Raw genomic sequence first — 17052 nt, forward strand, 5'->3', positions numbered from 1 at the left:
GAAATTACTTTATTCTTACAAAAAAAATGTTTTCCTTTTCCAGTTTCATGTCATTCTCTAGATGTGCCTTAAAGTCAAGGACCATATATCACTAAGTAAGTATTTGTTGAATATATTCTCTAGAGCTACAATTCACAACTACTAGACCACAGGAAGGATGTCACAATACAGCATTGAGAAAACAGAAACCAACACAAATTAGATTGTCAAGGTCAGAAGAAAATGTATCAATGTATGGTATAAAATCCATTTTCTCAATGTATAATTTGAGTCCTAAAGTGTAGTCACTGAATATATAAGCAGAAAAAGAATCACAAAATCTTAGAATTGTTCATTTTCATAGCCAAGACATTGTAGATCTAGATAATGTAAAAAAAAAATCAAAATTTAGAAAATGCTGTTGGTTCCCAGATAATAATAATGATAATGTCAATAATAATAAGAGCAACTATATAATGTTTTCTACTAGTGAGGCATCGTTAACTCATTTAATTCTCATATCAACCCTTTGAGATAGCCCCCATTATATCAATAAGCAAAAATGAGGTACAGACAGGCAAAGTAATTTGCCCAAGATCATTCAGCTAATAAATGGTAGAAATGGATTTCAACCCAAGAAGTCTGATTCCAGAGTCTTTGCTATTAACCACAATCATATTCTGATTCTTTATTATTGTATAATATTAAAAGGCCATAAAGACTCTGTAAAAACAAATGCCTTCCTAAACATATGTAGTCCTTAACTTCTTTTCCGTAATACCATTTATAATTGAAGTTTTAAACACATTATTTATAATGTGAGTCTATGTAAAAAGAACAATGGAAGTTACAGAAGGATCGGGGGGAAAGCCTGCTTGTTTTGCAGTGCAGAATGAAATATATAAATGCTTCTGGTCATAGTGTAACACTATCCAAAAAGTTCAAGAACTATAAGAAAGGAGTTCTGTCAACTGTTATCTCTCAATCAACTGGATCAGGCATGAAGATCAACAAGCATATCATAAGTAATTAGGTGGGAAACTCCACCTAAAGCATTGGTGCCATGCAAAAGGCTCCTTAGAAAGCACTGAAATGTTCTAAATTGTATGCCAGCCAGCAGAGGTCACAGCTTTGGTAGTATCTGTAAAAACTCTTTAAAATAATTCTTATCTATCACTACTTCATTCCAAAGAATACAGAACAAAGCATGGGTTCAAACTATGTCTCTGAAATGTTCATTTGTAGAAAAATAAGGGATTAGAAATAGAATTATAACCCATTATCAAATAACTAAACATACCATAAAGAGCCTTTGCACTTGTTTTTGAACTTTGTTCTCTGTCCATCTGGGAAAAGGTGGGTGGTGATCCGTAGCCACTGTAATAAAAAAATGGTCATTGTGCTGGGTTAAAGTCCAAAGTCAGTCATAAAAATTCAAAAATGTCCATAAAAATTCCAATGCACCATCAACACCATGTGCTTTAAACAAACATACTGAACTTATGCTAACTAGATTTGCCAAAATGAGGCGGATCCTGTTCTGGTAAGTGGTCAGGAAATAGAAACTGGTGCAAATCACTCCTCCTCTCAAATGCCAAGGTGGAACTGTAGCCAAGAAGATTCACCAAGGTCGAAAGTTCTTGGAAGAGTTTAAGTTTGCCATACTGAGCAGTAATCCAGTTATAAAAAGCTCTCTCAATGATTCCAGATGTAATGGACTATTCCCTATTTTCAAAAATACTTAAATGCAATTAACCAAAATAACACTTTATCATTAAATTTGATCAGCTTTATCTTAAAACTAGCTTCCTCCTCCTCCTAATACATTATATGAAGCAAACATAATATATTATTTAAATTGTTTATTTTTTTCTATTTATTCAATAAACATTTATTAAGTCCTAAACTAGAAGAATAAGTGGTATAAGGGTTAGGGGAACCGGGTACTGTTAGTGAAACAAGTAAAATAGTTACAATAGAATGTAATATCTGGGTAAAACTAATAGCTAACACATGTTGGATCACAGAAAGGCTAACATTTTTATCAGGACGCCCAAGAATTTACAGCCAAGTTGACATTAAAGCAGAGTCTAAAAGAATGGGAAGAAGGTCTTCACACAAAAGAGAACTGAGTGAGGAAAAGGTGACTGGACCTGGCTCAAGAACAAGCATGGTATCTGAGGGAAAATGCATCTCATGTGCCTCATCAGACGATTGGCTCAAGGAGTAGAGAAGGCAAGTAGAGGGCTTAATAATTAAAATTTTATTTCTAGGTATAGTAAATATGTTTACACAAGGAAGTGACATGATGCCATTTTTTAAGACAATTCAGAAACTAATGGCAAGGATAGAAAGATGCTGTGAAAATTCAGGTAGGAGATAATGGCCATAAATAGGGATAAAATAGAAAGTATAGAAAGAAGAAAGGGATAGAAACAAGGGTCCTTTAATAGAAGAAATTATTATAAATTCATGATTAAGTGGATATTCATTGTAAGAAAACAGAAAAAAAAACAAGGGTGTGGCCAAGCTTTCCCAGAAAAGATGGTACCTGACATACCCTTCCGGCCCCGTACGGGGTGTTTCTTACTGGTCAAAAGTAAAGAGATTTGCAATAATCTTTCTAGAAAGAAAGGGGGAAGCATAACTCTTTACAATGTGAATAATCTGGTTTTGAAAAATGATGAGCAAACTATATACCACAATGGCCAATATAAAATAACAATATTAACCACAATATGTAAGGCAATAGCCACTTAAGTCAGGGTGGTGATCTCAAGTTGTACCTGGAGCCACAGGGATTGTTTTGTGTGTCTGATCTAATTTTTTGTTTTACACAATGGTTAGTATCTTTGTAGACTGGACTAGATGACATTTAAACCTCCTCAAATGCCAATATCTTATGAAGAACATTAATAAATTTCTCCAGAGAAACTGAAAGCTCTGAAATAGAGTATATACTCAACCATAGGAAGCAATAAAATTTAAACTATCAGAACAAAACATCTTATATTAAATCACTACCCCTGGAGTTGATATTACTTAAGCTTTTTTTCAAATTATCAAAAACACCAAACATATCATGATAACATACGTTAGTGTCACAAAGACATTATATATTAAGGAGGAATGAACTACATAAAGAAATAAAACTAATATTTTCATTAAAAAGATAAAACAAACCAAATCATAGTTTAAAAAACAACAAATTAAATATAAACCTTCCAACTTACTTCATTTGAGGTGCATACATTCCAAATCCACCGGGATGATTAGAAATATGACCATTCATCGTGGCTTTCAATCATGTGTTCTACAAAATGAAAGGTACAAAGGCTGAAGGCAATAAAAGGATCATGACACCTCAGTTTCAAAGTTATCCATTCAACAAATATCTGCCATTGCCAAGGTGAAATATAAACACAAATATCTCCACCCTCAAGCTCAGGCACAAGAAGTCCGAATGGACATATAAACAAAGATCCAATTAACATTAATATACTAAAATTGTTAGCAAATTTAGGCAAGTAAAAAAATCAAACTCATAGTCAATTGTCAGCTTCATGAAATTGTACCATTTATTGTTTTATTATAACTAGTATAGGTTAATTCAATTAAAAAATTTGAGAAATATAGAAAAGAATAAAATACATAAAAGTGCAAAGGGGAGCCCTGACTGGTTTAGCTCAGTGGATAGAGAGTCAGCCTGCGGACTGAAGGGTCCCAGGTTTGATTCCAGTCAAGGGCATGTAACTTGGTTGCGGGCACATCCCCAGTAGGGGGTGTGCACGAGGCAGCTGATCGATGTTTCTCTCTCATTGATATTTCTAACTCTCTATCCCTCTCCCTTCCTCTCTGTAAAAAAATCAATAAAATATATATTTTTTTAAAAAAGTGCAAAGGGGAAAAATATCACCCTGAGTCCTATCATGTAAAAATAATCATTTCACAATCCCATCAATTTCCTTCCACTCTTTTTCCCTGCATCTAATTTTCTTTTCTTCATCCCTCCCTTCTTCTCTTCCTTCCTCCGTAGCACATTGGACAATATCTTACACATAAACACTTGAATACATCTTTTTTACAAGATGTGTTCATTTAAACATCCCTTTTACTTTTCACAAAAAAATTTTTTTAATTAATACCAGATTATTTAACTTCAGAAATAATTTTTTAATCTGCTTCACAAATTGAACAAATTTTCTTCAAACAAGATGAATAAGTAAAACTTCCTTACTGCCAAATCCAATGGCCTCTTCTTTTTTTCTCCGAGACAATCCTGCTACACCTGATTTATTTCGATTCATTCCTGGATACTGGTATTCCCTGGGTTCTGTGGCACTACATTTTGGACATTGTCTTATTTTCATGACTTTCATATACAAGGTAGAACAAAAGTAGGTTTACAGTGTGAGTACACAAAACACAAAGCTTATTCTTGTATTATTATTTAGTAATCATTGTATTTTCCATATGAATAACTGTAAACCTACTTTTGCCACATCCTTCTTGCCACATCCTATTACTATGTCTTCTCGATAAAGGAGAGGTAGGTAGGTAGGACATATCCAAGCTTTCTTATAAGACACCGGCAAAGGGAGTAAGAGCATTAACAACTACCTGGTGACTACTATGTGTCAGGTACTAGGAAGGTAAACAGAACAGACATAGTCCCAGCTTTGGGCCAATGGTCTCATGGAAAAAACAGACACTTAGTGCATAAATATAAAATTTAAAATGCTGTTACCTTTAAAAGGGAAAATTCAGAATGATATACAGGCCATATAATTAGGGAACTTGATTCAGATTGGAAAGGCATAAAAAGTCTATGGGTGAGGAGAGATTAACAGGGGAATTTATATGCATACTAGAGGCCCATAGGCCTTCCTTCCACTGGCTGCTGGCACTGGCTTCCTCTGGCACCCGGGACCTTGGCTTCCCTTGCAGCCTGGCTTCGTCCTAAAGGTTATCTGGAAGGACATCCAGTCTAATTAGCATATCATGCTTTTATTATTATAGATATGCATAACCCATGGACAATAGTGGGGTGAGGGTGGGTGGGGCTAGAAGGGGTCAATGGGGGGGGGAGAAAAGGGGGATATCTTTCAACAAAGTAAAGATAAACTTTTTAAATATTAGTATAAATTTTGAACAATATTTGTATCCATATATAAAAAAAAAAACCTAGTAACTTCAAATTAATTCTTTCTCACTCTTCAGATGCCAGTTCAATCAGTGTCCTCAGGAAAGCTTTTACTGACCTCTATGAATAGATGAAAACCCACCATCAGTCACTCTCTACACCAGCAGTTCTCAACCTGTGGGTCGTGACCCTTTCACAGGGGTCGCCTAAGACCATCCTGCATATCAGATATTTACATTATGATTCATAACAGTAGCAACATTACAGTTATGAAGTAGCAACGAAAGTAATTTTATGGTTGGGTCACAACATGAGGAACTGTATTTAAAGGGCCAGAAGGTTGAGAACCACTGCTCTACACTATAAACAAGTTTGCCAAGTACTTACCATAATGATATTTTTCATTTGTTTAAATTAATTCCTGACTCTCCACTAGATTATAAGATCCATAAAGGCATAGACTTTTGTTTGATAACTGGTATTTCCTAAGCAGTAAGGATAGCGGCAGACATAAAATAGGTGTTCATTAAATGTTATTCAAAGAAAGAAAGAAGGAAGGAAAATCCATGTCTCGCTCTTCACAGTTTGTGTTCTTAAGGAGATACATTAATCCATATGAAACACATAATAAGTAAGTCTCCATGTATGTGGCTCTATTTGAAACCCACTAGAGGTTCAGAAGAAGGAAAAGTCATACCAATTGCATAATTTTTTCGAGGGCTGGAACTTGACCTAGATCTTAAAAACTGGTTAGGATTTATAAACACTCAAGTTTAGTTCAAGCTCTTTTGATAGTCTTGCCCATATTTATTTGCAGCGTAGAAGCAAATTTCTAAATTAAGGAACAAAGAAATACTGACCTCTATCCTAGATAAGTACTGCATTTATAAAATTATATTTATATTAAATTGATCTATTCTGTTTTTCTTGTTTCCTTCAATTTATACTTCGATACAGTGATATACAGGTAAGCCATTTCTCAGGGGGAAAAATGAAACCCTGATTTGTAGTGCTTGCTAATTTCTATGGTATTAATATTCACACTGTGGCCCATTTCAAGCTATTAATGGTTTAACAGCAGTTTACAAAACTCCTAAATGTTTTACAATTGGAACTCATAAGCCTAGAGAGTCCAGGTAGAGCACATCATTCCAGAAGTCTGGCCAGGACAGAGGACGGGAATAACACTATGAATTTAGAAACAGCAAACATATCCTCCATAGCACAGTTGAAAGGCTAAAACTCTGACACTATCTCTGGCACAGACTAGCCTACCCAAGTCAATTAAACCTCTGTACCAATTTTCTCATCAGTAAAATAGAGATAATTCCCGGTCTTCCTAGCTCACAGGACTAGTGAAACATCAAATGAGACAGATGCATATGCAAGTTTAACTTCCAAAGTTAAAAATAGGAAGTACTCTTTCAAAATAAGCTGGTTCATTCAGAATTAAACCCCCAGGGTTTGTACTGATTTTGATCTGGTCTGCATTTTAAAACCACAGCGGCTGGCTTTAATGAAAAGTGATAGCCACAGTATCTCATCTTTTTCATGTTTAATTCTTCAAGACAGTCAAATAATACATGGTTTGTGTTTTGTTTTGTTTTTTAAATAGTGATATGTCAGAATAAGAGAGCATTAGAAAAGAGAACAGAAAATGTTGATTTGCTAAACTGAATTTTAAATAGAAACTTTCGTCATTTAGCAATCATAGTTTCACCTGTCACAATGTTCATATAGCAATATAGAGGTTTTCAAATATTTAAATATAGCAATTACAACACACACCTTGCAAAGAAAACAATTACAAATGTTTGTTTTCCTTTAGGCCTTAAGAAGACATCCAATTTATACCTATACAAATCATATATAGGAAAACCATCAACTCTTACTGAAAAGTAAGGTGTTTTAATTTTTTTTATTTTTTTAAAGTAAGGTGTTTTAATTTTTATTAGCTGTTAAAACAACTTAAAAGCCAAGGAGACAAAGTTTTTCTTTATCACAACAAGTTTAAGGACTCTACTCAATTAACTCTACTAAACTATCTACTTAATTCTGCTAAAAGTGTACATTAAAACTGTCATAATAGCTTCTAAAAGATTTGAAATAGAGCATCAATTTCCTTATGAAAACACCTTTTATAAGTCATAGTTACTATAATTTTCCTCTTCTACAGAAAATAATATTATTTGGCAATTACAAGGATAAAAATAAAACAATTTAATATCTAAGTTAAAGCACACACAAAAATGTTAAACACTGAAATTTTAAAAGGAAAGTAAACAGAATGTATAAAAATCACTGAAGAAGAAATAAACAAGGCTATAGTAAGCTAAAACAGCAAGTTAAATCTGTATTAGAAAGTTTTAAGACCCAGATAGATAGGTAGGTAGGTAGATAGATTATAGATAATAGATAGATAGATGATAGATAGATAGATAGATAGATAGATAGATAGATAGATGATAGATAGATAGATAGATAGAATTTAGACTCCCCTTTCTTTACTCCTGCTTGCATCTGATATCAATTTTCAAACTGGTGAGTATGTAGTCGTGACTCGATGTTAGAACACCACCTGCCCAATCTGGCTAACACACAACTAGTAGCTCTTTGTATATTAAGCTGTCCTTAAAAATAATTTGTTCCCTGAGAAAATGTCACAGACATTTTTGTTTATTTAAGGTTTTATTTACTTGTTTGTTTGGCTTTGACAAAGTATCTTGAAGTATATATATTTCAATTTCAATTTAATGTATGTTTCGTGATCTAAGTTAAAACAAGATTGGGGTGATTATCATTATTTGAGACTTTAACTAAAAGACCATTGAGATTCATTTTTTAAGCAATACATTGTGATATTGTCTACTAATGATTGTGCTTAAAACATAAAAACACAAACAATTTGCTTTAAACCTTCTGAATCATTACACAGTGTCTCCTACAGGGTCTTCTAGAATGACTACTTTTCAATAACTCTTACCAATATTGTCGGTAGAGATGTCACCACCTACTTCCCTCTGTCATTTGGCCTAATACTTAAAAATAAAGAACTTTTATATATGAATAGACTTGGAAAACTAATATAATAGTAACAATAATAGTAATAATATAATTATTACTGCTATAATAGTAATAATAAAAATGATAATAGTGGCTAACACTTTGAAGGTATTGCAATAAGTTCTAGGCTATATAGAAACAATATTTTCTCAAGGCCAATATAAATGTAGGGAGAATAATTTCATGTCTTTAAATCAATACACTGTAATCACTTAAAAACAATTATCTAGGTTCCTCTTTTTTATAATTATGAGAAAATTCTTAGGTTGTTTGTAAGTTGGAACATAATTTGGCGGAGAATCTATGTCCAAACCAGAACGTTGGTTTAACAACTAGCTGAAGAAGAATACTCATTATTAAAATTCAATAACCAACTAAAAAGAAACACTTTCGCACTAATTATATATTCAATATTGTGACAGAGTTTATTCAAAGGCCTAACACAGAGAAAAGCCAAATACACCCTATTACTACTGCTTCAGTATTTCCTTCTAATTCTTGTTGCTATGATGACATCATCAGCACACATACACTGCTTGGATGTTATAGATAGAAAATGACTACTATCTCAGCTCAAAACATTGTTAATACCATGCTGATTTGAGAAAATATGCTAATTTTGAAAAGAACAGCTGCTGCTTATTGACCATTTACCCTGTACCAAGTTATTGTGGTAAATGTTTTCTATCCATTATCTTAATCTTCACATTAATTTTTGAAGTACTCTTCTCATTTTATAAATGAAGAAAGTGAGCTAAAGAGCCTAGGTGCCATTCGTGTGTTACTCTGAAACTCTTAAAAATCATCTAGTGCCATGAATGATTGAACAGCAATGTCCTATCTGTTTCTTGTATCAGATATAATCACAGGCAGAGGACAAAAAGGGGAAAAGCAAACAACGTTCAATGAGCCCCCACTTCAGATGATATTTTGTAAACCTCACCTCATTCCATCCTGAGAACAACATTTTGAGGTGGTAATTAGCTTTACCTCATAGAGCTAGAAGACAGCCTCAAATAAGTTCCGTCATTTGCCTAAGTGGTAACACAAGAAGCTAGAATTAGAGCCAGGATTTAAACCCTGACCTGGCTGACTTATATCCAATTTTCTTTCCAGTAAGTGACACTGCTAGTTTGACCACTGTGTACTCTCCAGCAGTTTTCAGCTCTTTTCATGCTGGGTTCCTCAATGATACTCTTTATTTTAGTCAAGTTTTCTTAATAGAAGGTACTAAAAATGCTAGTGTGAAAGTGGAAAGGGAGAGGATTTACTTTAGTGAAAGGGATAGTACGAAAACAATAGTGTCACTATTTTGTGAAATGGCTTTATTGCTTAACATGTTCACTGAAGAATGTGGAAAAAAATGTCTCAGGTCATAAATACCACATATTAAAAACTACTTTTAATTAGAATGTTATAATTTATTATAAGTTAAGCTGAATCTGGCTTTGAATAATAATTACTTTCCACTGGTTAAATATCTAAGTATTTATTTGTATTATTTTAGTGGGTTAATTTTTTATCATAGTTGAGACAATTTCCTAAATATGAAAGTGGATCTGTTGAGTGTTTTATCCCTATGTAAATAGCACATGATACTCATAAATTTACCTGGGTCATTTGCATTTCTTCAATTATAATTAAATACATATTAAAGGTGAAAAGGAAGTAAGACTCCAATTTAGCTGGAATCTTCCAACAGCAATAAAAATATGGCAGGAAAGGGAATGATTCAGACTCTAAATTTTAGAGAAGAAATTATCTCAACCTCTCTATTATCAGGCTCTGTATCCTGCTGGGGTTGGGTGTGGGGAGATATGGTGGTTGGATCATACCTTGAGCTACTTCTCAGCAAGGTTTCCATTCAATTTCACACGTGACCTGAAAAATTTTCATTAAAATCTCCATATATTTATTTATGTATGAATTTTCCTTCTTACATATACCTTGCCTATATAGACTTAAATGTATGTCTCTCTGATTGTATTATTTCCATGATTAACAGTGGACTTACAGATAGCCTCATATAGTGACTGCTATATATATTGACTTTTAACATGGCATATTCTTTATCAGTGGAAGTTTCTGACTCAAAAGCACCCTGTGATGTAGCTGATCAGCTAAAGTAGGTTCAGGTGCCTCCTCACCACTGCTACCACCTTAAAGGGACTGTCATTCACTCCCTTGCATGCAGTTGAGATATAATCAAAACTGCAGCTAAATTCTGGGCCTTTAAAACGTTTTTGCAATGAACTTTTTTTATTTTGAATCATTTTAGATATACAGAAAAGTAATGGTAGTCTAGAAAATATTACTGCACACCCCATTTCCATTGTTAACATCTTACATGAGTATGATATAGTTGTCACAATTAATGAATCGATATCTATATTTTATAATTAACTAAAGTGAATACTAATGACACTGCTGTAATTAACCTAGTTATTGTAAGGACCCCACTCCCAGCACTCAGTGGGGACAGGGATATCCCACTCCCACTATAACACTTTATCCCAAGTTGCTTATTTTTGTGTGTTTTTTTACCTAATATATGCTTCTTTCCTAGGATCCTATCCACAATACATTACATTTAGTCCTCATGTCTCATCAGGCTCCTCCAGACTGCGACCATTTCTTGACTTTGATTCCTTTTGATGACTACATTAGTTTCCTAGGGCTGCTGTCACAAACTATCACTAACTGGGTAGATTAAAACAACAGACACTTATTCATAGTTCTGAGGCTAGAAATCCAAAATCAAGGTGTTGACAGAGCTACGCTCTCGCTGACGGCTGTGTGAGAGGAATCCTTTCTTGCCTCCTCTCGCTTCTAATGGTTGCTGGTAATCTTGGCTTTCCTTGTAGATGAATCACTCCAGTCACGGCCTCTGTCTTCAAGTGGCCTCCTCTGTGTGTCTACCTGTTTCCAAATTCCCTTCTTCTTGTAAGGACACCAGTCAGTGGATCAGAGTCCACCCCAGTCCAGTCTGACCTCATCTTAACTTGATTTCATCTACAAAGAACCCTATCTAAATGAGGTCACATTCACAGGTATAGGGGGTAGAACTTCACATATCTTCTTGGGGACACAATTCATCCTGCAACAATGACCTTCCCAGTTTTTGGAGAAGTACTGTATTTTGATGTTTCATAAGGATTTGTCTGATATCTTCTCTTGATTAGACTGGAGTTACAGGTTTGGGAGAGGAAGACCACAAAATATGTGCCATTCTCATCACATATTCTCGAGTACCTGTGATTAGCAGGACTGACCATTGTTTATGCTAAACTTGGTCACTGACTGGGCAGCATTTGCCAGGTTTTTCCACTATAAAGTGACTTCCCTCATCACCACTATACAGGCCTCTTAATGACAGAAGGGACGTCATTATATGCAGCCCACACCTGAGGAATAAAGAATTGTGCTACACTTCCTTAAGGAAAGAGTATCTACATAAATTGTTCTGGAGTCTTCTGTAGGGGAGATTTATATATTCTCCACCATTTATTTATTGTTTTTTAACCCTTTGCACTCCGAACCATTCTGGACATTGGCTACCAGCTACTCGACGCTACTTTGCGGCGGAAACGTGCATTTACAGACCCTCATATTATTTAGTATAATTTTGAAACCAAGTAACGTATTATAATGATATTGGACTTATATGAATTGGGTGACATCGAGGAATGTATATTTGCAAAAAAAACAATATTTTATTGTTTATAAATTTGTACAGTATAAGTTTTGTAACACTCCCCAATATGCATTGCAGGCTGATTAGTGCATGTTTGACAGTAATAAGTGGTTTGACGCCTGCCACCAGGTGTTTTCCTGTTAGAACACACAATGCAGTCCCGTTTTCTTTGTCCCACATCGGGAATATGTAGTTTATTGTTTTTGTTTTTTTTTTTTTAATATATTTTATTGATTTTTTACAGAGAGGAAGGGAGAGAGAGATAGAGAGCTAGAAACATCGATGAGAGAGAACCATCGATCAGCTGCTTCCTGCACACTCCTCACTGGGGATGTGCCCTCAACCAAGGTACATGCCCTTGACCGGAATCGAACCTGGGACCTTTCAGTCCGCAGGCCGACGCTCTATCCACTGAGCCAAACCGGTTTTGGCTGTAGTTTATTGTTTAATCCGACACAAAACCCGCTGACATTTCTTGTATATATCTTAGTAATTTTACGATATTTTGATTTAATTTCTTGTGCCATTTCAAGATAAAACTTCAGGGAAACATGCATGTCTCAAAAAGTTGCGTTGAAATAACTCAATTCCCCGTAATCACTAATAAACTGCAATGTCCCCTGAGAGGGGACATCCGATATGCTAGAATTCCGATGTCCCCTGAGAGGGGACAGCGGAGTGCAAAGGGTTAAACTGAACTGAACAGATGGGAAAACAAAAAGTAAAGGTTCAGATTCATCAAATAGAAACTCCTGATTATTCACCCCTGGAAAAGTCTTATTTTGGGTAGTTCAGACAAGAGCTGAGTTATGCTTTGGTTATATGCTGGGTATAGGAGGGAGGAAAGGAGAGAGAGAGAGAGAAAGAGAGAGAGAGAGAGAGAGAGAGAGAGAGAGAGAGAGAGAGAGAGGAATTAGGACATGAAAGAGATCCCAGACCTTAACAAAAACCTTGGTTAACACCACCAAAAAATTATCAGCATTTTAAAAAGTAAATGTTACCTAAGAAGTTCAAATCCTCACAGAAACAAAAAGTTGTTGAGTATGAATTCTCAGAAGGGGTAGAAGAATATTCACTGTTACCACTTTCTCCCAGGATAAGAATAAAAGTTTAACTTTTTCTGCCAATTCAGTTCTCAACTGAACACATTTCAGAGAACAACATTTTGGAACAAGAAGGGGAGAAAACCACCCCACCTACCCCAAGCCACTCCCACTCCCCATTAATTATTTTTTTAATGTCTACTTTTTATAAATCAGCCTTGAGAATTATTATTCACTGATATTCTATTAACTAGTACAAACAAAAATTACTGAGGAAATTAGCATCTCATATGATATCTTTTTTATTGCTAGATATCCTTTTTCCATATGTGTGCCAAATGCTAAATTAATACAGTTCAACATACTCACAAAGGCAAACGGATAAAGCTTTCTAGGAGTGATGTAATCCAGCTGGATGTAAAGACAGGAACATAGGTTCTAAAATTATCTTTAATAAAATAAAAACCCTTGAAGTCAAATTTCATTATGACATTAAATGGCCTCTAAAAATAGTAAATCATAAAACCTTGCAGGTACAATGAGCAGAGTTGTAACCCACAGATGAGCTATAACATTTTAATATTTAACTACCCTGCTGCCACGTAACTACCTTCCTCTGTATTATCTTGAGCAGAGGACTCTAAGCAGTAAACAAAATACTGCAGATGGTTCACTCTGCATTTCCAGTACAGCTCCTTAAGAGGACCAATGGTTTCCAATCTGTACAACATAATTTTTATAAATGGTTACAACCTACAAAGTGGGAAACGCCATCTTTAACCAACTGTTGTACTAAATTCATCCCACTTTCCTAAATCACAAATACATCTCCCTGAGGTTATTACAAGTAAAAATGATTGTTAAAATATACAGAATTTTTTTAGGCCGTGCGATTTTGTTTAAAGTTAAGTAAAGCTTTCTAGTGTATTATAGCACACAAGCTGATATCACCCTTCCCAGATATTTTATAAAAACACTAGAGGCCCGCTGCACGAAATTTGTGCAAGGGGCTCGGCCCTCGCAGCTGCAGCAGCTTGCCTCGGCCTTCACAGCCCTGGCCCTCGGAGCCCCAGCCCTCGCAGCCCCAGCTTCATCCAGAAGGACGTTCGGAAGGTTGTTTGGCTGTCTGGTCTAATTAGCATATTACGCATTTATTATTATAGATACTACTCATCTCAACCCTTCTCTTCCTGTCTGCCATACTACTTAAACACTGGTCATGTAATCAGAGGACAAGAAATGTCGTATCAAGGATTATTCATTGTTGCCATTTGTCTGTTCTACTTTAGCAATATATGGTCTTACAGATCTAGCCGAATGGTTACAGGGGGCAGGTGTTTTGCCCGAATGGACTATTTTGTGTACTGCTTTAGGTACCAGAGTATATCAAGGTCAAAATGTATAAGCCCAAGGAAAGTTCATGATTGGGCACGTAAGGTCAAACTCTCAACTCATTCTTAACTGCTCCTTATTCCTATTATTCTAAACCACTTAACAGTTTGTTGACAGAGTAAAAATGCAATCCTTTCACAGTACCACCCTTCATTTATCTTCACAAACAAAGGCAATCCTAATATGTTGTTAGAAAGTAATGCAACAAATAATACACAAAAACAACAACCAAAAAAAAACCATTCCAGCAACCATCTACATTTGGCTGACTACAAAAATAACTGATTGTCAGTAGATACTTGTACAAAAATCACACAAGATCTAGGACTAACAAAACCTTCCTTGAAAACCTTCCCATCTTCCCATTCTCTTAGAAAAAAAGAAAAGACATATTTAGGAAAAGAGCACATTACAGGCAACATAAGAACAGCATAGTATAAAGTTCAAGAGAAGCTAGATGCGGGGTGGGTCTAGAGAACAAAATCTCCCTCACGGGACTGAACCAGAGAAGGCCGATAAAAATCTTTAGAAATGTATAGTATAGTGGGAGGGGGGGCATCAAAGGGAACAACGTTGCAAGTAGAAAGACCAAATGCAAGGTGGGCACCTCACGCTGGGAGGGCACCCCGTTCATAAAATCCCTCAGGCTTCAGGCTGCAAGGTGTGAGCTGAATAAACCAGAAGAGAGAAGAGCCAAGACATGAGGCAGCTGAGTAACATTTAGGAAACCACCAACAGTTCAGCTACTGAAGAATAACTTAGAGGTAGAAAGTGATTAGGGAGGAAGCTGGAGATAAAACCAGAATACATAAAGTGACATTTATATCAAATTTTGTTAGACTGAAATTCAGTGTTACTTATTGTTTCTGTGTAACTGCTATTCACATATACTAAGATTACATTTGCTTTTTTGTTTAATCTTTTGTATTCTTTAGAGTTAAAAATTAGCTTACCCTAAACCAGTGGTTCTCAACCTTCCTAAGGCCACGACCCTTTAATACAGTTCCTCATGTTGTGGTGACCCCCAACCATAAAATTATTTTCATTGCTACTTCATAACTGTAATTTTGCTACTGTTATGAATCGTAATGTAGATATCTGATATGCAGGATGTATTTTCAGGGGTTGCGACCCACAGGTTGAGAACTGCTGCCGGCTAAACCCTTAGATTTCCTATGTACTTTTATTAATTTCATCCCTTTAGTCTCCACCACAGTGAAGTCTCCCTTCAATATTTTAAACACCATCATTTTTATCTTTCAAGAGTCTTCTCTCCCGGACCCCTGTACTATATTCCTGTTGGAATCTAAACTGACTACTTTCTAGGCCTCCTAAACAGTTTTCATCATGGTATCCAAATTCCACATTATCCTCCTCATTCCTGTCATCTTTCTCCTGTCTTAGATCCTTGTTTCCTGGATCCCAAGACTCCCTCTTCCTTACTATTACGTTTTATCTTACAAGAGCACATATTTCAGGAAGCATCTTCCAATCCCACACCTGGAGATAGATACCTGACTGCCAAAATCTTGGTGATGAGTAGAAGTGGGCTAGGCTGTCCCACTGCTCAGTAACTATTTCACTTAATCTTCGACCTGCCTGTGCCTTGTGTCCCCTACTCAAGAGTTCTGCAGTTCACATTCTCCACAGAAGAAACATCCATCCTCGCCGAGAATGGGAGGCATCTGGGACGCAAGGCCACTTCACACACACTACCTCCTAGTCCTCCTGTTCTCAGCCTCACCCTCATGGTTGAGCCTTTCTGAGGTTCTGAAGTGAAAATCAGGTTGCTTCTCAAGGTCTCTCACTAACAGCTTGGGTTTCAGTTTCTCGGGACTCTAGGTTAGTTACAATGATCCCTGTGCTGTCCTTTTTTAAATCCCTTTACTGACATTTTATTTGGAGGGAGTAAAAATAACGGTGCTTAATCTGCCCTTTTCTATAATGATTTTCATTTTCTAAACATTGGCAAATATTAATGAAAAACTCAGGAGAGCCTTGGTTGGTGTTGTTAAGTGGTTAGAGCCTCGGCCCATGCACTGAAGGGTCATGCATTCAATTCCCAGTCAAAGAAAGGCACATGCGTGGGTTACAGGTTCAATCCCAGGCCCTGGTAGGGGTGGGTGCAGGAGGCAACCAATTGATGTGTCTCCCTCTCCCCCTCCATAACTCTTTTCCACTCTCTCTCTAAAAAAAAAAACACACCAAAAATCAATGGGAAAAATATCCTCAAGTGAGAGTTAACAAACAAGAGAGAGAGAGAGAGAGAGAGAAGAAAAAAAACAGTCACCTTTAATATGAACTTGAGAGGTCAAGTTGAACTATGAGATATGAGTACAAGTTTATACTAAAAATAAAAGTACCATAACAGCCAGAGTGATAATAACACAAAAAAATGAAGGAAATTTACCTTACATAAAGTCAGCTGATATTTTGGTGGTAAATGTTTAATTACCTGTTGTTATTGTAACAACAAATGCTGTTTTCAAATCCAAAAAAAGAAAAAACATTATCGTGTGTAAAAGTGAGGCATATCTCCAGCAATGCCAGCATTATAATTAATGAAAAATGCTTTAATTCTTCTTCTGGAAGTTAAATCATAGCTTTAAATGCACAACTGAGTTAGGTATTTAATTTGGAGGCAATATCCCCAGTTAAATTAGGTATTATTGTTAATAAGAAATGCCTTAATTGTTTTTCTGGAAATTAAATCATAGCTTTAAATGCACAATAGTTAT

The 17052-nt window shown here is 35.6% G+C and overlaps 1 protein-coding gene across 1 annotated transcript in view; it reads right to left on the minus strand.

The window, feature by feature from the left end:
* EPS8 (epidermal growth factor receptor pathway substrate 8) overlaps window positions 1-17052 on the minus strand; it is a 103967-nt gene that overhangs the window by 65860 nt on the left and 21055 nt on the right. Inside the window, 2 exon segments of the mRNA XM_023750077.1 lie at window positions 1280-1356; window positions 3213-3292. Of these exon segments, the coding sequence (XP_023605845.1) occupies window positions 1280-1356; window positions 3213-3271 (136 nt within the window). The 5' untranslated portion in view covers window positions 3272-3292.

The sequence above is a fragment of the Myotis lucifugus genome, unplaced genomic scaffold (assembly GCF_000147115.1).
Source record: "Myotis lucifugus unplaced genomic scaffold, Myoluc2.0 scaffold_10, whole genome shotgun sequence".
In the NCBI taxonomy this organism is placed as follows: domain Eukaryota; kingdom Metazoa; phylum Chordata; class Mammalia; order Chiroptera; family Vespertilionidae; genus Myotis; species Myotis lucifugus.